Source organism: Coregonus clupeaformis, chromosome 33 (genome assembly GCF_020615455.1).
Source record: "Coregonus clupeaformis isolate EN_2021a chromosome 33, ASM2061545v1, whole genome shotgun sequence".
Lineage (NCBI taxonomy): Eukaryota > Metazoa > Chordata > Actinopteri > Salmoniformes > Salmonidae > Coregonus > Coregonus clupeaformis.
The window spans coordinates 37,225,016-37,248,927 of record NC_059224.1 but is presented as its reverse complement, the minus strand read 5'-3'; the positions used below and the strand labels follow the sequence as shown (position 1 = coordinate 37,248,927).

The following is a 23,912-nucleotide window of genomic DNA, read 5'->3' as shown; positions in this document are numbered from 1 at the left end:
ATTAAAATGCAAACAATTTATAACATTTTTGACATGCGTTCTTCTGGATTTTGTTGTTGTTATTCTGTCTCTCACTGTTCAAATAAACCTACCATTAAAATTATAGACTGATAATTTCTTTGTCAGTGGGCAAACGTACAAAATCAGCAGGGGATCAAATACTTTTTTCCCCTCACTGTATATGTTTTATTAAAACTGTAATGATGGTTATTTTATTTTCATGACGGTCTTCATCCATAATTGGCGATTACACAGTTATACAAAAATCGTCAAAGCCATCAGCACTCGAGAATGCTCAAGACAGACAAGTCAATAACCTATCTCTCACAAGTAAGCTGCAGTCAGTCCCCTTGGCTCCGACAGCTAAGGATGTGTTGATCAGTGGTGTAGCGGAGGATAAACGCAAGTAAACGCAGTTTACCCCAAAATATTTTTAGCTACAGTTTACCCACCTTTTGCAGGAAAAAAAATGCATTACTTTTTTCACCATGACTTCCGATTAGAGTTTACTATTTTTTACCACTACATCACTGGTGCTGACGATAACCTATCCATGTGTGTAATGAGCAGTACCCTTGGAAGTGCCGCCAAGTGAGTCATGGCACACCATATCCGTGGCGCTGGTGTTCTAAATGCTGTGTGAGTCACTGCGAGGATGTAGGAGGCTGCCAGGCTTCTGAGTGTTCCAGAGTGCCTACCTACTACAGGAAGAGACAATGCTACTCCACCATGCTCCGCAGTTTAACAGGATGCTTCCCCTTACACAGACACATTATATTACCCAGGAAAGAGAGGTGGGTTAAGCACAATTTACGCAACCAACTGAACGCTACATTTGGCCAACTCTCACTGGTTCAGTCATAGGCATGCCCCGGCCTGTCAGCAAAATAATCAAACTCCATGTGCACGCTCTACCAGGCCTGTTAAAACAAACCTAAAAAGGTAGTCTAGTTCCCGGTTGTTTTTTTAGAGCAGCCATTTTGGATTGGTGATAAACACCAACATGAGGAGGAAAACAATGGGAGGATAGGAAACATCTAGCCATACTTGGCTCGCTGGTGAGCGGCAAAACAAATCCCTCCAATTCATATGCTGATGAGTCTAACTGGCAGTGGAGATGTGCCTCGCCACGAAAAAAGATGCACAGTTCTAGCACTAAGTGGAAACATCCATTTATCCAACATTTGTTGTTTAATTAATAACTGGTCTACATTCGCTATCCCACACTACTCTGGAATGGGGAGATAATATTCACACGTCTATAAATCTATCACAATGTCATTATCCATCACTACGTATCTCAACCATAAAATTCTAGCCTGTGAATAAAGAGTGCAGAACCTGTTCTCTATAACCTTAGAATAGGTAGACATGCTAATGTGGCTGCCTGGAGCAATGGTACACACTAAATGTCAGGGAATGTAGGCCTGATCTTTCAAGATAGCAATTTCAGACAGAGAAACCCATAAAAAGCCACTCAACACCTGGGCAAACAATTACTCTGTCTGACACACCTCTCAAATGTGATATATCAAGACCAATTAATAAACTCAATAAATTACTTAGGCCCCTCGCATCTACAGAGCAAAGCACTGTAGCTCAAGGTGGCACAAAATGTGACAGCCAGAGGCTTCCTGAATCCTAATGATCGCAAGGAGTGCTGAACTTCGGAGTGCTGGCAACTGACTGGGGGCGTGTGGGTCGTCCTTCACTGTATGGTCTGGCACTGTGGCTAGCGGTGAGGTTTATAACAAGGGCAAAGGGATGAGCGAGGTGATTAAGAGGTCTGGGTAATCTTTGTGTCTCACTGGAGCTGAAGGTGTAGGAGGGCTTTAGGGAGCGCTGCCTCTCTCCCAGGTCGCTCAGAGCATAGTGACTGTGCACGGCACGCAACAAGGTTATTCTTAAGGCCCTTTCATTTCACATCTCTAAGAATGACAGCTGCTCCTATTCAATATCTATTTCCTAGTCTTTTTGATTACCTAAACTTGGGTGAATCAGTCTTCAGTCTTTCTAAGAACAATGGCAATCGTTCAAGCCCTGATTCAAATTGAAGGTCATGTTTTCAATTACCACTTTTTCTACTTTTTAGTAGCATTCTATGCAGGATAAAGGTTATTCCACATCCTATCAAATCTCTCAATCTTGCGTAATCAAATTAATATGCCAGGGCCAGTGTGCTTATTTGTTTCACAGGAGTCAAGCAGGACTGGGTGCTGCTGTAGTGTTTTCTGTTATACCATTTTCACAATATCGTACCGACATGAACTGCTCTGTGCTGGTTTGGATATTTTCTCCACATTGCCCTTTTCCAGCAACTACGGAGGATGCGTAAATAGGCCAGCACCGTACAGCTAGTCCTGGCTCAGCTCTGCTCAGTAGTGTGAAAAGGGCATTAGTGTAAAGACCCCACTCACCATATTAGAGATCTCCGGATAGGCAGTCTCTACCAGGACGCCCCTGTTGGTGGAGACGTAGTCCACCAGCTCGTTGAGCGTGGCCCGCTTGATCTCCTTGCTCTTCAGGTCGGTGACCGAGTCCATGAAGTCAAACAACATGCAGCACTGCTGGAGTTTCTGGGTGAACAGCTCCTGCTGCTCCGTGGAGGGCGCATCTGGAACCAGAGATGAGATGGAAACAACATTTAGTTTTCGGGATGTAACGATTCAATTCACCGATATGCATCGGTCCCCGGTTCAAATGTTGAAGATATGAGTGCATCGGTCTGCGTGACCCCAAACCGATCCAAATGTAGCATGCATTGGTCCGAAAATCTGGTCAAATGTTACGACTCGCCGGTGCACATTTTTTGTTTTTGCTCATATTACTTTCTTTCTACTTTTTGATCTAAAAGTCATTTTGCATGCCGAACAACCCCAGGCAATATCAAACTAGTCAAACTGTGCGCAGCTTCGTGTGCTGACCAAAGAAGTCTATTCATGACCTTGTATATCTGCAGGGCACCTTCAGCATTCAAATGCTTGTAAAATGGCTTGCAAAATATTAGGTTTTATTAGTTGCGTGAAAACCAACGTAATTTGCTAGGTTATTGTTATCAAATGCGCTGTTGAAAATGTTGTTTTACAGAATAAAAGTAAGCTACCAGAGACAACTCTCATCTGGCTACACCTGCTGATTGGAGTTTACAATAGAAGTCAGTCTTCCTTAAGTACATGGAGTAGCCAGCCAAATAGAAAAGTAGCCAGCAAGGGAGTTCCGGGCTGGGGGGTGCGGGGGGCATGAATTTGTTTTTATTTTGGTGGCCTCTGGTACATTCTAATGAATTGATTCCATCCAAAATACACAGTAAAATGATTGAATACTTTAACGACTTTACCTCCAGGATTGGTAAAATGAGTTGTGGTACTGAGTAGAAAGACATGACTTTACAATTAAAATGACTGAAAATGTATTAATTAAGTGTTAGTTGTTTTGGATATCATCTAAGCCTCGGCCTATATGATCAGGACTATTTTCTATGTAAGATAACCTTTAACATTAATCCTATCTTCTCTTGAGATTCAAGTCATATTTACAGTTTTATGGAAGATATAAATTACCACAACGATGTTAGTTCTTCAAATTATGTATTTTATTGGCTTTGCTGCTGTGTGTAAGGAAACCAATGTGTCATTTTTTTTACTTGGGTGAACTATGCCTTTAACATTTTGGCCTGTCAATCACTGTGGGTGGGATTATCAGGGGAGAGGGCAGGATGTTTGTGAGTCACAGAGTTGGTAGCGTTTCAGACCTGTCAATCAATCACTGTGGGTGGGACTTTGAGGGAAGGCGGTAGATTTGTAACCTAGTCAGAAAAACGAACCTAGTCTAACTCTTTATATTTAGTTTATTGTGGCAAAAACCTAAGAAAAAAGGTTGAGTTATGTCAAGTAAACATGGATTCCCTGTTGAGAAACAATATAGAATTGCAGGAAATTGCAGGACACCCAGACGCACCACCAAATTGTATAAAATGGGGGTGCACAAAGTAATGCGCCCATGAATAGACCTACAGGTATGATTGAAAAATGAAGCAAGTGTTAAACAAGGCCTTTGCTACACAGAAAGCAGCAGCTGACTACTCCATTGTCAACAGTTTAATGAAATCAGTAGGCCTATATCAATGTCTTTAATAATACCATATACAGTATATTACCTTCAGAAAGTATTAACACCCCTTGACTATTTCCACATTTTGTTGTGTTACAAAGTGTGAATAAAATGGATTTGTCCTTTTTTGTCAACGAGCTACACAAAATACATGAATGTCAAAGTGGAAGAAAATGTGTATCATTTGAACAAAAATAAAACGCAAGATGCAACAACTTCAAAGATTTCACTGAGTTACAGTTCATATGTGACTAGTTTCAGGAAACTAGGCGTATGTCGCGCGTCACTATTTCACGTGCACCATTTATAAAAATGCCTTATGGAATATGTGACCTTTCATGTGCCTTAATAACAAACGTGTATGTCATCTGTAAATACGAATAAAATTGTTAAATTACGAGCCTAGTTGGTTTAGCCATGGAAAAAGACTGCAACCTTCCCGCTAGCCATGATTGGCTGAGATAATGAGTAGGCTGGACATGTCGAGAGATGAGTTCGGATTCGTCTGCCATGTAGCACGCTTCTGTCTATAATATGAGCTGGTCGGTATGTGTAGGTAATCCTTTCTAAACGCATCTTTTTTGAAAGATACCACGTAGTAGAACTGCATCAGTGTTATTCTCCACTTTCTGGAGGACTGAGTTTTGAAATCAGTGGCATTAGAGTATGATAGCTAAGGAGATGGAGAAAATTCTGGCGTTTGATTGCAAATATGCAGACGGAGTCGAAAAGAGAACACAGAAGGCTCCGGATTACATCTTCAAACTAAGGGCAACCATGGCATCCGTGACAGAGGGAGAAGTGTTCATCCATGTATATGTGTAAGAGAGTCTAGCTAGCTACATTTTCAGATATTACACGTTTCTAATTTTGTCAGAAAGTAGTTTTCATTTCAATTTAAAGTGTACTGTTAGCCGGCTGGCTCGCTAGCTAACGTCATGTGTATGATCTGTGTAGTAATATTATTCGTATCTCAGAGCAATTTGCATTGCTAGTTATAGCCTAATGTTAGCTAGCTAACAATGAAACTGGTTGCTTAGCTACTTGCAGATTCATGCAGGGCAGTAACGTTATGAGTTGGGATTATGGTTAATTGTTTAGCTAGCTAGCTACGTCTAAAAAAAAGACTCCACTATGCAAGTACAGTTGAAGTCGGAAGTTTACATACACTTAGGGTGGAGTCATTAAAACTCGTTTTTCAACCACTCCACAAATTTGTTGTTAACAAACTATAGTTTTGGAAGTCGGATAGGACATCTACTTTGTGCATGACAAGTAATTTTTCCAACAATTGTTTACAGACAGATTATTTCACTTATAATTCACTGCATCACAATTCCAGTGGGTCAGAAGTTTACATACACTAAGTTGACTGTGCCTTTAAACAGCTTGAAAATTCCAGGAAATGATGTCATGGCTTTAAAAGCTTCTGATAGGCTAATTGAGATAATTTGAGTCAATTGGAGGTGTACCTGTGGATGTATTTCAAGGCCTACCTTCAAACTCAGTGCCTCTTTGCTCGACATCATGGGTAAATCAAAAGAAATCAGCCAAGACCTCAGAAAAAAATGGTAGACCTCCACAAGTCTGGTTCATCCTTGGGAGCAATTTCCAAACGCCTGAATGTACCACGTTCATCTGTACAAACAATAGTACGCAAGTATAAACACCATAGGACCACGCAGCCGTATACCGCTCAGGAAGGAGACATGTTCTGTCTCCTAGATATGAACGTACTTTGGTGTGAAAAGTGCAAATAAATCCCAGAACAGCAGCAAAGGACCTTGTGAAGATGCTGGAGGAAACAGGTACAAAAGTATCTATAGCCACAATAAAACGAGTCCTATATCAACATAACCTGAAAGGCCGCTCAACAAGGAAGAAGCCACTGCTCCAAAACCGCCATAAAAAAGCCAGACTACGGTTTGCAACTGCACATGGGCACAAAGATCGTACTTTTTGATCTGATGAACCAAAAATAGAACTGTTTGGCCATAATGACCATCGTTATGTTTGGAGGAAAAAGGGTGTTGATTGCAAGCTGAAGAACACCATCCCAACCGTGAAGCACAGGGTTGGCAGCATCATGCTGTGGGGGTGCTTTGCTGCAGGAGGGACTAGTGCACTTCACAAAATAGATGGCATCATGAGGAAGGAAAATTATGTGGATATATTGAAGCAACATCTCAAGACATCAGTCAGGAAGTTAAAGCTTGGTCGCAAATGGGTCTTCCAAATGGACAATGACCCCAAGCATACTTCCAAAGTTGTGGCAAAATGGCTTAAGGACAACAAAGTCAAGGTATTGGAGTGGCCATCACAAAGACCTGACCTCAATCTGAAGAACTGAAAAGGTGTGTGCGAGCAAGGAGGCTTACAAACCTGACTCAGTTACACCAGCTCTGTAAGGAGGAATGGGCCAAAATTCACCCAACCTATTGTGGGAAGCTTGTGGAAGGCTACCTGAAACGTTTGACCCAAGTTAAACAATTTAAAGGCAATGCTACCAAATACTAATTGAGTGTATGTAAACTTCTGACCCACTGGGAATGTGATGAAAGAAATAAACGCTGAAATAAATAATTCTCTACTATTATTCTGACATTTCACATTCTTAAAATAAAGTGGTGATCCTAACTGACCTAAGACAGGGAATTTTTACTAGGATTAAAATGTCAGGAAATGTGAAAAACTGAGTTTAAATGTATTTGGCTAAGGTGTATGTAAACTTCCGTCTTCAACTGTAACTATTTCAATAGAATGTTTATGATGTTACTGTGACAACTGTCGATAGACATAGCTGGTAAATTCGCTCTGGCTATCTACTCCGATTTCAGAGCACTCTCGTCTGAGTGTGCCAGAGCGGAGAATAACTAACGCATTTACGAACGCTCAAAATCTGTTGAATATGGCCGGTGTAAGTAAATGTTGGCAAGAAAAGCTTAATTAAATTGTTGCCAGCAGCACAGGTGCAGTCACCAATGCTCTGGATAACATAAAAACAGCCTAACCAGCTCTGCTAGGGCGAGTAAAATGGTGAGAGTGAGCAACCTAACCAACGTTATCCAGTTAGCTTGGGTGCTTGACTGCGGTTGTTAGGTCAGAACGCTCGGATCAACCCTACTTTAAGGTCAGAGCGTCCAGTGTGCGCTCCGAGAGCAAAACGGCCAATCTGACAACTCTCTGAGTTAACGAATGCCCAGAGCACACTCTGGCACTCCATATTAAATTTACGAAAACACCCGTAGTATAAACCAGCCTTTAGTCTTGAAATCTTTGGTTGTTTAGTACATAGTACACATGTGAATCCTTAAATAGATGGGTTGGGGAAAAAGCTTAAAAGGGTGTGAACGATGCTGAATGGATACAGACAAAGAAGAGCTCTCCAGCAGGTACCAAAACATTCAAGTGCCATTTTCTCAAAAGTGAGGTTACAAGTTTATCAGCTTTCAAAGCAGAATTACTTTCCCATTGTTCCTCAACTGTAGCGTATGATATACAATTTTCTAGCTCTGAGTCTAGAGTCTGAGTATGCATTGTAAAAAAAAAAAAAAAAAAGAAAAGATTTTGCTACATAAGACCGAATCGAGCCGGTCGGTCACATATATGGAAATCAGTCAATTGAAATTCATTCACTAGACCCTAATCTATGGATTTCACATGACTGGGAACACAGACGTCCATCTGTTAAAAAAAAAAATGGGCCTCACAATGGGCCTCAGGATCTCGTCACGGTATTTTTGTGCATTCAAAATGTCATAGATAAAATGCAATTGTGTTCTTTGTCCGTAGCTTATGCCTGGCCATATCATAAACCCACCGCCACCATGGGGCACTCTGTTCACAACGTTGACATCACCAAACCGCTCGCCCACGGTTGGATGTACTGTCAAATTCTCTAAAATGACGGATGTGGCTAAAAATAGAGAAATTAACATTCAATTCTCTGGTAACAGCTCTGGTGGACATTCCTGCAGTCAGCATGCCAACTGCACGCGCCCTCAAAACTTGAGTCATCTGTGGCATTGTGTTGTATGACAAAACTGCACATTTTAGAGAGTGGCCTTTTATTGTCCCCAGCACAAGGTGCACCTGTGCAATGATCAAGCAGTTTAATCAGCTTCTTGATATGCCACAGCTGTCAGGTGGATGGATTATCTTGGCAAAGGAGAAATGCTCACTAACAGGGATGTAAACAAATTTGTGCACAATATGAGAGAAATAAGCTTTTTGTGCGTATGGAACATTTCCGGGATCTTTTATTTCAGCTCATGAAACATGGGACCAACACTTTACATGTTGCGTTTATATTTTTGTTCAGTGTATGTTAATTAAATAAGTATTCAACCCCCTGAGTCAATACATGTTAGAATAACCTTTGGCAGCGATTACAGCTGTGAGTCTTTTCTGGGTAAGTCTCTAAGAGCTTTCCACATATGGATTGTGCAACATTTGCCCATTATACTTTTCAAAATGTTTCAAGCTCTGTCAGCCAGTATACACCTACTTTTCAAGATGGCGGCAAGCATTTCTTTTTTCTCTGATCAGTGTTTGTAGTTTAAATGCTTTTCGTGGATTATTTCATTTAATCGCATTGAGTAAGTCACCGCTCTCTCCTTGCTGTTGTTTTGCTGGCAAGTTGTGTGCCTTGGTTGTGTTTTTTGTAGGTCCTAGTGTTGGCTGGTTTCTAGTCTGTGGTTGGGATCTGGCTTGCTGCCTATAACTAAAGATCTTTATAACGAACCCAAGCTAGACCATAGCCTGTTGTTTCCAACGGGAGCAAATGAATCAGTGGGCAGAACAAGCAAGGAGGTGGGCAGAGCCAAGCAAAAGCTAGCGAGAGCCTATTTGCGCGTTCTAGCATGTATCTGCATATTTCCGTAAGGGAACGCCTTCTCTGTGAAGTGTGCGTGTGCAATAACTCAATTCACTCTTGCAATAACTCAATTCACTCTTGCACTCCTTCTAAACAACGCAATATTTAGAAACTTTGGCATAGGCTAAAGTCTATGAAACGTTGTCAACTCTGTTCGCAACACATTCGAGTTTTGGAAACTGTATTAAAATAAAATGTTTCATAGATGAGAAAATTTGCAGAATGTCGGCCAAAATCCATCTCGCTCAATCTTCTCGCACAGCCGGCCACTGGGCTTCTTCTCACCAACATATCTGGTAGTGAGTGGAAACGCCAACCAGATGATTCACATTTATATATCCGGTGAAATACAGTGGGGAAAAAAGTATTTAGTCAGCCACCAATTGTGCAAGTTCTCCCACTTAAAAAGATGAGAGAGGCCTGTAATTTTCATCATAGGTACACGTCAACTATGACAGACAAATTGAGAATTTTTTTTCCAGAAAATCACATTGTAGGATTTTTAATGATTTTATTTGCAAATTATGGTGGAAAATAAGTATTTGGTCACCTACAAACAAGCAAGATTTCTGGCTCTCACAGACCTGTAACTTCTTCTTTAAGAGGCTCCTCTGTCCTCCACTCGTTACCTGTATTAATGGCACCTGTTTGAACTTGTTATCAGTATAAAAGACACCTGTCCACAACCTCAAACAGTCACACTCCAAACTCCACTATGGCCAAGACCAAATAGCTGTCAAAGGACACCAGAAACAAAATTGTAGACCTGCACCAGGCTGGGAAGACTGAATCTGCAATAGGTAAGCAGCTTGGTTTGAAGAAATCAACTGTGGGAGCAATTATTAGGAAATGGAAGACATACAAGACCACTGATAATCTCCCTCGATCTGGGGCTCCACGCAAGATCTCACCCCGTGGGGTCAAAATGATCACAAGAACGGTGAGCAAAAATCCCAGAACCACACGGGGGGACCTAGTGAATGACCTGCAGAGAGCTGGGACCAAAGTAACAAAGCCTACCATCAGTAACACACTACGCCGCCAGGGACTCAAATCCTGCAGTGAAGACGTATCCCCCTGCTTAGGCCAGTACATGTCCAGACCCGTCTGAAGTTTGCTAGAGTGCATTTGGATGATCCAGATGAGGATTGGAAGAATGTCATATGGTCAGATGAAACCAAAATAGAACTTTTTGGTAAAAACTCAACTCGTCGTGTTTGGAGGACAAAGAATGCTGAGTTGCATCCAAAGAACACCATACCTACTGTGAAGCATGGGGGTGGAAACATCATGCTTTGGGGCTGTTTTTATGCAAAGGGACCAGGACGACTGATCCGTGTAAAGGAAAGAATGAATGGGGCCATGTATCGTGAGATTTTGAGTGAAAACCTTCTTCCATCAGCAAGGGCTTTGTAGATGAAACGTGGCTGGGTCTTTCAGCATGACAATGATCCCAAACACACCGCCCGGGCAACGAAGGAGTGGCTTCGTAAGAAGCATTTCAAGGTCCTGGAGTGGCCTAGCCAGTCTCCAGATCTCAACCCCATAGAAAATCTTTGGAGGGAGTTGAAAGTCTGTGTTGCCCAGCGACAGCCCCAAAACATCACTGCTCTGGAGGAGATCTGCATGGAGGAATGGGCCAAAATACCAGCAACAGTGTGTGAAAACTTACAGAAAACGTTTGACCTGTGTCATTGCCAACAAAGGGTATATAACAAAGTATTGATAAACTTTTGTTATTGACCAAATACTTATTTTCCACCATAATTTGCAAATAAATTCATTAAAAATCCTACAATGTGATTTTCTGGATTTTCTTCTTCTCATTTTGTCTGTCATAGTTGACGTGTACCTATGATGAAAATTACAGGCCTCTCTCATCTTTTTAAGTGGGAGAACTTGCACAATTGGTGGCTGACTAAATACTTTTTTTCCCCACTGTATCTGTATCATTGCTCTATCTGTGCTATAACTGTGGCGATCCTACAAACTGTGCGATTCAATCTACAGTGCATTCGGAAAGTATTCAGACCCATTGACTTTTTACACATTTTGTTACGTTACAGCCTTATTCTAAAATCGATTAAATAAATAAAAATCCTCATAAATCTACACACAATACCCCATAATGACAAAGCAAAAACAGGTTTTTAGAACACTGAAATACCTTATTTACTTAGGTTTTCAGACCCTTTGCTCAGGTGCATCCTATTTGGATTGATCATCCTTTAGATGTTTCTACAACTTGATTAGAGTCCACCTGTGGTAAATTCAATTGATTGGACATGATTTGGAAACCTGTCTATATAAAAAGGTCCCACAGTTGACAGTGCATGTCAGAGCAAAAACCAAGCCATGAGGTCGAAGGAATTGTCCGTAGAGCTCCGAGACCGGATTGTGTCGAGGCACTGATCTGGAGAAGAGTACCAAAAAATTTATTCAGCATTGAAGGTCCGCAAGAACACAGTGGCCTCCCATCATTATTAAATAGAATATGTTTGGAACGACCAAGACTCTTCCTAGAGCTGGCTGCCCGGCCAAACTGAGCAATAGGGGGAGAAGGGCCTTGGTCAGGGAGGTGCCCAAGAACCCGATGGTCACTCTGACAGAGCTCCAGAGTTCCTCTGTGGAGATGGGGTAAACTTCCAGAAGGAAAACCATCTCTGTAGCACGCCACCAATCAGGCCTTTATGGTATAGAAGCCAGATGGAAGCCACTCCTCAGTAAAAGGCACATGACAGCCCGCTTGGAATTTGCCAAAAGGCACCTAAAGGACTCAGACCATGAGAAACAAGATTCTCTGGTCTGATGAAACCAAGATTGAACTCTTTGGCCTGAATGCCAAGTGTCAGGTCTGGAGGAAACCTGGCACCATCCCTACGGTGAAGCATGGCGGTGGCAGCATCATGCTGTGGGGATGCTTTTCAGCGGCAGGGACTGGGAGACTAGTCATGATCGAGGGAAAGATGAACGGAGCAAAGTAGAGAGAGATCCTTGATGAAAACCTGCTCCAGAGCACTCAGGACCTCAGACTGGGGCGAAGGTTCAACGTCCAACAGGACAACAACCCTAAGCACACAGCCAAGACAACGCAGGAGTGGCTTCGGGACAAGTCTCTGAATGTCCTTGAGTGGCCAAGCCAAAGCCCAGAGCCCTGAAAATAGCTGTGCAGCGATGCTCCCCATCTAACCTGACAGAGCGTGAGATAATCTGCAGAGCAGAATGGGAGAAACTCCCCAAATACAGGTGTGCCAAGCTTGTAGCTTCATACCCAAGAAGACTAATGGCTGCCAAAGGTGCTTCAAAGTACTGAGTAAAGGGTCTGAATACTTATGCAAATGTAATATTTTAAACCTGTTTTTGCTTTGTCATTATGGGGTAGTGTGTAGATTGATGAGGGAAAAAAACGATTTAATAAATGTTAGAATGTCTGTAACGTAACAAAATGTGGAAAATGTCAAGGGGTCTGAATACTTTCCGAAAGCACTAACTATCCCACTGTGTGGACTGATTTACTTTTAGCTGATTCCTCGCCAACCTATTTTATTTGTGTGGATTTAACTGACTTTTTCCTAAATGGTGTCTACCAGAGTAAGCAAATTGAGACATTGCAGCGTATGCTGGGTAGGTCCCACTAAGACCTTTTTCCTTTTCTACTCCTCAGCCTGGTCGTCGTGCCACTTCCTCGCCACGGTGTCACCACTCTTCGACTGACTGGCCAGGGCCGCCCTGCAGAAATCCCTCCCTAATGAAGTCACCTTTCCCCTCCCATCTCTCCTACCCCAGCTCCCATCGCATCCCCAGCTCCCCTCCACACCCACTTGGAGAATAAAGGAGGAAGGACGCTTTATGAGGAGCTGGTGGATGCCGCAGTTATCAATTTTGCATCCCAGTGGAGGCACGTCACACCTTAAGCCCAGCACAAGGCATCAGTCTTTGGTGAATGGGGCTGAAATGGCTTTGGGGGATCCAATCTTGCTGACCAACAGTTTCGCCCACCTATTTCCAGATATTATTCATCAAAGTGCAGCTGCTACTACTCTTAAATCTTTGGATGCCATCTACCATAGTGCCCTTCATTTTGTTACAGGCAACAGTTGTCAATTTTTTTTGTTGCAAATAAAGTTAGACAAAAGAAAAATCCAGCCCTGTCGAACGGATACAAATCTTTTGAAAATGTCTTCTATATCTGCCGTTTCCATTACACATCCCAATTATTATTATTTTTAAACATTGCTTTTGTCGAATGAACCTGGGTCAATGGAAACCTGCCTACAGTCTTCTTGGTAAGCAACTCCAGTGTAGATTTGGCCATGTGTTTTAGGTTATTGTCCTGCTGAAAGGTGAATTCATCTCCCAGGGTCTGCTGGAAAGCAGCCAACCAGGTTTTCCTCTAGGGTTTTGCCTGTGCCTCCATTACATTTCTTTTTTATCCTGAAAAACTCCCCAGTCCTTATCAATTACTAGCATACCCATAAAATGACGCAGCCGCCACTATGCTTGAAAATATGGAGAGTGGTACTTAATGTGTTGTATTGGATTTGCCCCAAACATAACACTGTATTCAGGACAAAAAGTTAATTGCTTTGCCAAATTTTTTGCAGTATTACCTTAGTACCTTGTTGCAAACAGGATCCATGTTTTGGAATACTTTCATTCTGTACAGGCTTTCATCTTTTTACTCTGTCAATTACGTTAATATTGTGGAGTAAGTATAATGTTGTTGATCCATCCTCAGATTTCACCCATCACAGCCATTAAACTCTAACTGTTTTAAAGTTACCATTGGACCCATGGTGAAATCCCTGAGCGGTTTACTTCCTCTCCGGCAACTGAGTTAGGAAGGACGCCTGTATCTTTGTAGTGACTGGGTGTGTTGATACACCATCCAAAGTGTAATGAATAACTTCACCATTCTCAAAGGGATATTCAATGTCTGCTTTTTTCTTTTACTACCAATAAGTGCACTGCATTGTTAGGCATTGGAAAACCTCCATGGTCTTAGTGGTTGAATCTGTGTTTGAAATTCACTGCTCGACTGAGGGACCTTACAGATAATTGTATGTTTGGGGTAAAGAGATGAGGTAGTCATAAAAAAATCATGTAAAACACTTAATTGCACACAGTGAGTCCATGCAACTTATTATGTGAGTTAAGCACATTTTTACTGCTGAACTTATTTAGGCTTGCCATAACAAAAGGGGTTGAATAGTTAGACTAAAAACATTTTAGCTTTTCATTTTTAATTAATTTGTAAAAATATTGAAAAACATAATTCCACTCTGACATTATGGGTATTGTGTGTAGGCCAGTGACGAAACATCTTCATTTAATCCATGTTAAATTCAGGCTGTAACAAAATGTGGAAAAAGTCAAGGGGTGTGAATACTTTGAAGGAACTAAGTATCATGACATTAGCTTTTATAACCTTCAATCTGTTTTCTTTTATGACATTTTGGACCAGAATGAGGAACTCTCTCCACTAGCTATTGTTCCTGCAGTGAGGATTCAACATCTTCATCTAATGTTTTCCTACTTTATCTGCAGATGATCACCAAACAGCAGTAGCAGCCTACCAGTATGAAAATGAGGGATCCAAATTAACGGCTCTCTCACCAATTAGTTAACTAAAAGATCGGTTCAAAAAGAGCAGGTCGTTCGCTAACACAATCCATCACTAGGCTTCACTGACGAGTCACTTTAGCAGTCACTGGCAAGTCTCGACATGGGCTTCGAATCCTAGGAATATACAAACAAGATATTTGGTTTATTTGTCCTGATGCGATACCATGGACATGTAACTACACTGAATAAAAATAAACGCAACATGCAACAATTTCAAAGATTTTACTGAGTTACAGTTCATATAAGGAAATCAGTCAATTGAAATAAATTCATTAGGCCCTAATCTATGGATTTCACATGACTGGGAATACAGATATGCATCTGTTGGTCACAGATACCTTTAAAAAAAAGGTAGGGGGGGTTGATCAGAAAACCAGTCAGTATCTTGTGTGACCACCATTTGCCTCATGCAGCACGACACATCTCCTTCGCATAGAGTTGATCAGGCTGTTGATTGTGAACTGTAGAATGTTGTTCCACTCCTCTTCAATGGCTGTGCGAAGTTGCTGGGTATTGGCGGGAACTGGAACACGCTGTCGTACATGTCAATCCAGAGCATCCCAAACATGCTCAATGGGTGACATGTCTAGCGAAATACGCAGGCCATGGAATAACTGGGGCACTTTCAGCTTCCAGGAATTGTGTACAGATCCTTGCGACATGGGGCTGTGCATTATCATGCTGAAACATGAGGTGATGGCGGCGGATGAATGGCACGACAATGGGCCTCAGGATCTCATCACGGGTCTCTGTGCATTCAAATTATCTTGGCAAAGGAGAAATGGTCACTAACAAGGATGTAAACAAATGTGTGGCCAAAATCTGAGAGAAATAAGCTTTCTGTGCATATGGAACATTTCTGAGATATTTTATTTCACCCATGGAACATGGGTCCAACACTTTGCATGTTGGGTATATATTTTTGTTCAGTATACGTTGTATGATTTATGAATAGCAAAGTGATATAGGAGATTTACTTTATTCAGTCAGTTCCACACCTTTTATAAACTAGTCAACACAAGCTGTTTGGTTGTCAGTCAAAGAACAGTAAATAGCCTATGCCCCCCATGGCTGGCTAAAGGCCTATGAAACACATTTAAGAAAATAAATGAATGTGCCACAAAACAAAAATTAAGTGCACTTCAACTCATCGCACCACTTACATTACATGAGATGTGTAAATTCACTCACAGGAGACGATGAAGAAGCATAATGCTCTCCCTCCTCCATGAAAATAAATTTGATCGCAGCCAACCACAGCACACAAAAATAACACAGGTACCGAGAAGCGGGACAGACAGCAGACTGACAAACCAGCAGTGTTTCCCTGTCATCGCTGGCTTGGTGACTGACAGGCTCCTGTCCTATCAATAGATCACTAAAAGATGCATATCGTTCATTTGAGCGGGAGAAGGCTACACAGACTTTTCTTACTAGCGGATTTGTTTTGAAAAGCCTAGTTAATTAAGTGGAAAAAGTAGCTGGCTGACAATGAGTCTAATCGGCTGTTTAGCCGTGCTTATGGAAAACCCTGCAATAGATTATATTTTCAACTGTTCAGGTTCACCATTAGCAAAAGTTTTGGTAGTTATGCATTTGTAGATATACCGGGTAAAGCTCATCATTTCTTACAGAGGAAAGCAATCTCTAGCAAGCCGCACTAGCAAGCCGCACTTCATTGGTCGTAGCAGGAAGAGAAGAGAAGCTCACTCCGTAAAAACTTCCAAACGGTCAAAACCATTTGATTTTGAGATGGGGGTGAAATCCAAAGTTGTGCTATACACAGAGTGTACACAGCATTAAAACATTAATATTGAGTTGCACCCCCACTCTATAAGGTGTTGAAAGCGTTCCACAGGGATGCTGGCCCATGTTGACTCCAATGTTTCCCACAGTTGTGTCAAGTTGGCTGGATGTCCTTTGGGTGATGGACCATTCTTGATACACGTGAAAAACCCAGCAGTGTTGTAGTTCTTGACACAAACTGGTACGCCTGGAACCAACTACCCAAACCCGTTCAAAGGCACTTAAATATTTTGTTCACCTTCTGAATGGCACACATACACAATTCCATGTCTCAAGGCTTAAAAATCCTTCTTTAACACGTCTCCTCCCCTTCATCTACACTGATTAAAGTGGATTTAAGAAGTGACATCAATAAGGGATCATACTGTAGCGTTCACCTGGTCAGTCTCTGTCATGGAAAGAGCAGGTGTTCAAGTATTTGATACACTGACGATTTTGCAGGTTTTCCTACTTACAAAGCATGTAGAGGTCTGTAATTTTTATCATAGGTACACTTCAACTGTGAGAGACGGAATCTAAAACAAAAATCCAGAAAATCACATTGTATGATTTTTAAGTAATTAATTTGCATTTTATTGCATGACATAAGTATTTGATACATCAGAAAAGCAGAACTTAATATTTGGTACAGAAACCTGTGTTTGCAATTACAGAGATCATACGTTTCTGTAGGTCTTGACCAGGTTTGCACACACTGCAGCAGGGATTTTGGCCCACTCCTCCATACAAACCTTCTCCAGATCCTTCAGGTGTCGGGGCTGTCGCTGGGCAATACGGACTTTCAGCTCCCTCCAAAGAGTTTTCTATTGGGTTCAGGTCTGGAGACTGGCTAGGCCACTCCAGGACCTTGAGATGCTTCTTACGGAGCCACTCCTTAGTTGCCCTGGCTGTGTGTTTCGGGTCGTTGACATAATGGAAGACCCAGCCACGACCCATCTTCAATGCTCTTACTGATGGAAGGAGGTTGTTGGCCAAGATCTCGCGATACATGGCCCCATCCATCCTCCCCTCAATACGGTGCAGTCGTCCTGTCCCCTTTGCAGATAAGCATCCCCAAAGAATGATGTTTCCACCTCCATGCTTCACGGTTGGGATGGTGTTCTTGGGGTTGTACTCATCCTTCTTCTTCCTCCAAACACGGCGAGTGGAGTTTAGACCAAAAAGCTCTATTTTTGTCTCATCAGACAACATGACCTTCTCCCATTCCTCCTCTGGATCATCCAGATGGTCATTGGCAAACTTCAGACGGGCCTGGACATGCGCTGGCTTGAGCAGGGGGACCTTGCGTGCGCTGCAGGATTTTAATCCATGACGGCGTAGTGTGTTACTAATGGTTTTCTTTGAGACTGTGGTCCCAGCTCTCTTCAGGTCATTGACCAGGTCCTGCCGTGTAGTTCTGGGCTGTTCCCTCACCTTTCTCATGATCATTGATGCCCCACGAGGTGAGATCTTGCATGGAGCCCCAGACTGAGGGTGATTGACCGTCATCTTGAACTTCTTCCATTTTCTAATAATTGCGCCAAGAGTTGTTGCCTTCTCACCAAGCTGCTTGCCTATTGTCCTGTAGCCCATCCCAGCCTTGTGCAGGTCTACAATTTTATCCCTGATGTCCTTACACAGCTCTCTGGTCTTGGCCATTGTGGAGAGGTTGGAGTCTGTTTGATTGAGTGTGTGGACAGGTGTCTTTTATACAGGTAACGAGTTCAAACAGGTGCAGTTAATATAGGTAATGAGTGGAGAACAGGAGGGCTTCTTAAATAAAAACTAACAGGTCTGTGAGAGCCGGAATTCTTACTGGTTGGTAGGTGATCAAATACTTATGTCATGCAATAAAATGCTAATTAATTACTTACAAATCATACAATGTGATTTTCTGGATTTTTGTTTTAGATTCCGTCTCTCACAGTTGAAGTGTACCTATGATAAAAATAACAGACCTCTACATGCTTTGTAAGTAGGAAAACCTGCAAAATCGGCAGTGTATGAAATACTTGTTCTCCCCACTGTGTGTGTGTGTGTGTGTGTGTGTGTGTGTGTGTGTGTGTGTGTGTGTGTGTGTGTGTGTGTATATATATATATATATATACACACACACAGTGGGGAAAAAAAGTATTTAGTCAGCCACCAATTGAGCAAGTTCTCCCACTTAAAAAGATGAGAGAGGCCTGTAATTTTCATCATAGGTACACGTCAACTATGACAGACAAAATGAGAAAAAAAAAATCTAGAAAATCACATTGTAGGATTTTTAATGAATTTATTTGCAAATTATGGTGGAAAATAAGTATTTGGTCAATAACAAAAGTTTCTCAACACTTTGTTATATACCCTTTGTTGGCAATGACACAGGTCAAACGTTTTCTGTAAGTCTTCACAAGGTTTTCACACACTGTTGCTGGTATTTTGGCCCATTCCTCCATGCAGATCTCCTCTAGAGCAGTGATGTTTTGGGGCTGTCGCTGGCAACACAGACTTTCAACTCCCTCCAAAGATTTTCTATGGGGTTGAGATCTGGAGACTGGCTAGGCCACTCCAGGACCTTGAAATGCTTCTTACGAAGCCACTCCTTCGTTGCCCGGGCGGTGTGTTTGGGATCATTGTCATGCTGAAAGACCCAGCCACGTTTCATCTTCAATGCCCTTGCTGATGGAAGGAGGTTTTCACTCAAAATCTCACAATACATGGCCCCATTCATTCTTTCCTTTACACGGATCAGTCGTCCTGGTCCCTTTGCAGAAAAACAGCCCCAAAGCATGATATTTCCACCCCCATGCTTCACAGTAGGTATGGTGTTCTTTGGATGCAACTCAGCATTCTTTGTCCTCCAAACACGACGAGTTGAGTTTTTACCAAAAAGTTCTATTTTGGTTTCATCTGACCATATGACATTCTCCCAATCCTCTTCTGGATCATCCAAATGCACTCTAGCAAACTTCAGACGGGCCTGGACATGTACTGGCTTAAGCAGGGGGACACGTCTGGCACTGCAGGATTTGAGTCCCTGGCGGCGTAGTGTGTTACTGATGGTAGGCTTTGTTACTTTGGTCCCAGCTCTCTGCAGGTCATTCACTAGGTCCCCCGTGTGGTTCTGGGATTTTTGCTCACCGTTCTTGTGATCATTTTGACCCCACGGGGTGAGATCTTGCGTGGAGCCCCAGATCGAGGGAGATTATCAGTGGTCTTGTATGTCTTCCATTTCCTAATAATTGCTCCCACAGTTGATTTCTTCAAACCAAGCTGCTTACCTATTGCAGATTCAGTCTTCCCAGCCTGGTGCAGGTCTACAATTTTGTTTCTGGTGTCCTTTGACAGCTCTTTGGTCTTGGCCATAGTGGAGTTTGGAGTGTTACTGTTTGAGGTTGTGGACAGGTGTCTTTTATACTGATAACAAGTTCAAACAGGTGCCATTAATACAGGTAACGAGTGGAGGACAGAGGAGCCTCTTAAAGAAGAAGTTACAGGTCTGTGAGAGCCAGAAATCTTGCTTGTTTGTAGGTGACCAAATACTTATTTTCCACAATAATTTGCAAATAAATTCATTAAAAATCCTACAATGTGATTTTCTGGAGAAAAAAATCTCAATTTGTCTGTCATAGTTGACGTGTACCTATGATGAAAATTACAGGCCTCTCATCTTTTTAAGTGGGAGAACTTGCACAATTGGTGGCTGACTAAATACTTTTTCCCCCCCACTGTACATTGTTTACAAACATTGGAATAAAACAAGCTCATATTTTGCATTCTGATGGGGTACAACAGTTGAACTAAGCTCATGGGGCATTTATAATTTATAGTCTTCAAGAATCAACGGGTATATAATAATTAATTTCAAAGTCCAAAAATGGATGTAACAACTAAGGATTCTAGCTTTAAACCACTGCATGGTAAAACTGTACAACCATTAGGCTTGGGCGGTATACCGTATACAGGGGTATTTGGAAATAGCCACAGGATGGTTTTTCAATACCGTCAACACTTGAAATTCAAATAAAAATGGATTTGCCACATGCGCCGAATACAAAAGGTGTAGACCTTACAGTGAAATGCGTACTTACAAGCCCTTAACCAACAATTAAGTTTTGAGAAAAAAATAAGAAAAAGAAAAGTGTTAAGTAACAAATAGCAAATAATTAAAGAGCAGCAGTAAAATAAAATAAACAGTATGGAGGCTATATACAGGGGGTTCCGGTACAAAGTCAATGTGCAGGGGCACCGGTTAGTCGAGGTAATATGTACATGTGGGTAGAGTTAAAGTGACGGCATAGATAATAAACAGAGTAGCAGCAGCGTAAAGGGGGGGCAGTGCAAATAGTCCGGGTAGCCATGATTAGCTGTTCAGGAGTCGTATGGCTTGGGGGTAGAAGCTGTTAAGAAGCCTTTTGGACCTAGACTTGGCGCTCCGGTACCGCTTGCCGTGCGGTAGCAGAGAGAACAGTCTATGTCTAGGGTTGGCTGGAGTCTTTGACCATTTTTAGGGCCTTCTTCTGACACCACCTGGTATAGAGGTCCTGGATGGCAGGAAGCTTTGCCCCAGTGATGTACTGGGCCGTACGCACTACCTTCTGTAGTGCCTTGCAGTCGGTGGCCGAGCAGTTGCCATACCAGGCGGTGATGCAACCAGTCAGGATGCTCTCGATGGTGCACGACTGTCTTTGTATGTTTGGACCATGATAGTTTGTTGGTGATGTGGACACCAAGGAACTTGAAGATCTCAACCTGTTCCACTCAATATTTCTAGCTACAAGTAAATACCTGCAGTCAACTTGTGCAATACGTTAGGAGATAAAGAACATTGCGTTTTTCATTTCACCTTCCACATAATTTTTCATTATGAATCTTACTGGTGGTCCCCAGTCACGTGGTGTTTGTTTACAAGCACACAACAATGAGAGACCGGAGCCTTGTGAGTCACTCACTGTTATGCAGCACTCCCCAGATGATCTAGTTATAGTATGGAATTCACAACTAAATGTTACCAGTTACATATCTTATAACTATTAAGTTAACTGTCTAAGATGTGCTAAATGCTCTGCAGTTGTGCATTTGGTTTGCTAATTTAGTAGCTAGTTAGCTATCTAGCTAAGTGGTTAGCTTCTTCCAAAATCAAGTTTCGCTTGGTAACAGCAGAGAATCCCCCTTGGATCAAGAGCCTTGCTGTGTAATATTTGTTTTGTGCGTGCAGCAAACTGTGAGCAGCATTTGAGTTACTTGTATAACTTTATGAGCTGGGATGTCTGTCCTGCAAATAGTTTAGGTCAGAGACTGTATAAAATGTTCGCAATGCGCTCTTTAGCATTGTCTATGTGATTTTACATGTACTTGTTAGCATTGCTAACCTTTGGATTAGAGGATCAGTGGGGTTTTTAAAAAGTGCCCCTTGTGTTCAGTGCCAGTATTCCCAAATATCCGAGTACAGCACAAGGTCGGTATGAAGGTATGACAATCTGGATACCGCCCAAGCTTAACAACCATTGCATGGCATTGGTGTCAACAAAAGCTTTCCTGGTTTGTAGCCTAAACGAGATTACCCACAAAATGTGCAGTTAACTGCCAAGGCAGCCTAACTGAGTGCAACGAAGGAAAATACCCATCATGACTTAAGAAAAGTACAAAACAAATACACATTTCATGGGTAAATTGCTATTGTGGATGTCAATACTGATTGAAACAAACTTAACAGTATAGAGGCCTCAATCCACATCCTCAGTCCAAGGCCAAACAGACATTTGCTGAATGATGACAAGTTTACAGGTACTGGCAAGGTCTTGATAAAGTTCATACTGTGTTGGTGACATGTATTGTGACAGGGTACAGTACAGAACTGAACACTGTGATGAAATAGTTGCAGTTGAGAGTTTAGCTAAAGGAGGGGGAAAAATCCTAATGGAACCTTTTAGCAGGTTTCAGTAAAGTAAACACTTCAAACAATGTATACCTCAGATCATAATAGGCCTACTGCTTACACAGCCTGTGAAAACAGAGAAGTGAGGACTATAATTTACATTAAACACAGGCAAGAACCCAGAGTTACAATTTTTAAATCACATCTTAACTCATGGTAGTAGGAAAGTGAGTGTTTTTCCAGTCGACAGCCTTTTGATATACAACTCAATTTACAGTGCATTCGGAAAGTATTCAAACCCCTTGATTTTTTAAACATTTTGTTACGTTACAGCCTTATTCTAAAATTGATTAAATTGTTTTTTTCCCCATCAATCTACACAATACCTTGCAATGACAAAGCAAAAACACGTTTTTAGAAATTTATAAAAAATAAACATCTGAAATATTACATTTACATAAGTATTCAGACCCTTTACTCAGTACTTTGTTGAAGCACCTTTGGCAGTGATTACAGCCTTGAGTCTTCTTTGGTATGAAGATACAAGCTTCACACACCTGTATTTAGAGAGTTTCTCCCATTCTTCTTTGCAGATCCTCTCAAGATCTGTCACGTCGCTGCACAGCTATTTTCAGGTCTCTCCAGAGATATTCGATCGGGTTCAAGTCCAGGCTCTGGCTGGGCCACTCAAGGACATTCAGAGACTTGTCCCGAAGCCACTCCTGCATTGTCTTGGCTGTGTGCTTAGGGTCGTTGTCCTGTTGGAAGGTGAACCGTCGCCCCATACTGAGGTCCTGAGCGCTCTGGAGCAGGTTTTCATCAAGGATCTCTCTGTACTTTGCTCCGTTCATCTTTCCTCAATCCTGACTAATCTCCCAGTCCCTGCAGCTGAAAAACATCCCCACAGCATGATGCTGCCACCACCATGCTTCACCGTAGGGATGGTGCCAGGTTTCCTCCAGACGTGACACTTGGCATTCAGGCCAAAGAGCTCAATCTTGATTTCATCAGACCAGATAATCTTCTTTCTCATGGTCTGAGTCATTTAGGTGCCTTTTGGCAAACTCCAAGCAGGCTGTCATGTGCCTTTTACTGAGGAGTGGCTTCCGTCTGACCACTGGGAGAACCTTCCACAAGGACAACCATCTCTGCAGCACTCCACCAATAAGGCCTTTACGGTGGAGTGCTGCAGAGATGGTTGTCCTTCTGGAAGGTTCTCCCATCTCCACAGAGGAACTCTGCAGCTTTGTCAGAGTGACCATCGGGTTCTTGGTCACCTCCCTGACCAAGGCTCTTCTCCCCCGATTGCTCAGTTTGGGCGGGCGGCCAGCTCTAGGAAGAGTCTTGGTGGTTCCAAACTTCTTCCATTTAAGAATGATGGAGGCCACTGTGTTCTTGGGGACCTTCAATGCTGCAGAAATTTTTCGTTACCATTCCCCAGATCTGTGCCAATCCTCAATCCTGTCTCTGAGCTTTACGGACAATTCCTTCGACATCATGGCTTGGTTTTTGCTCTGACATGCACTGTCAACTGTGGGACCTTATATAGACAGGTGTGCCTTTCCAAATCATGTCCAATCAATTTAATTTACCACAGGTGGACTCTAATCAAGTTGTAGAAACATCAAGGATGATCAATGGAAGGGAGGATGC

The 23,912-nt window shown here is 42.2% G+C and overlaps 1 protein-coding gene across 1 annotated transcript in view; it reads right to left on the bottom strand.

Annotated features, from left to right (window-relative positions):
* The window catches only part of LOC121549097 (serine/threonine-protein phosphatase 2A 56 kDa regulatory subunit alpha isoform), a 111,721-nt gene that overhangs the window by 51,470 nt on the left and 36,339 nt on the right, over positions 1-23,912 (bottom strand). The window contains exon 2 of the mRNA XM_041860930.2: positions 2,418-2,614. Coding sequence (XP_041716864.1) covers positions 2,418-2,614 — 197 coding nt within the window. The remainder of the gene's footprint in view (positions 1-2,417; positions 2,615-23,912) is intronic.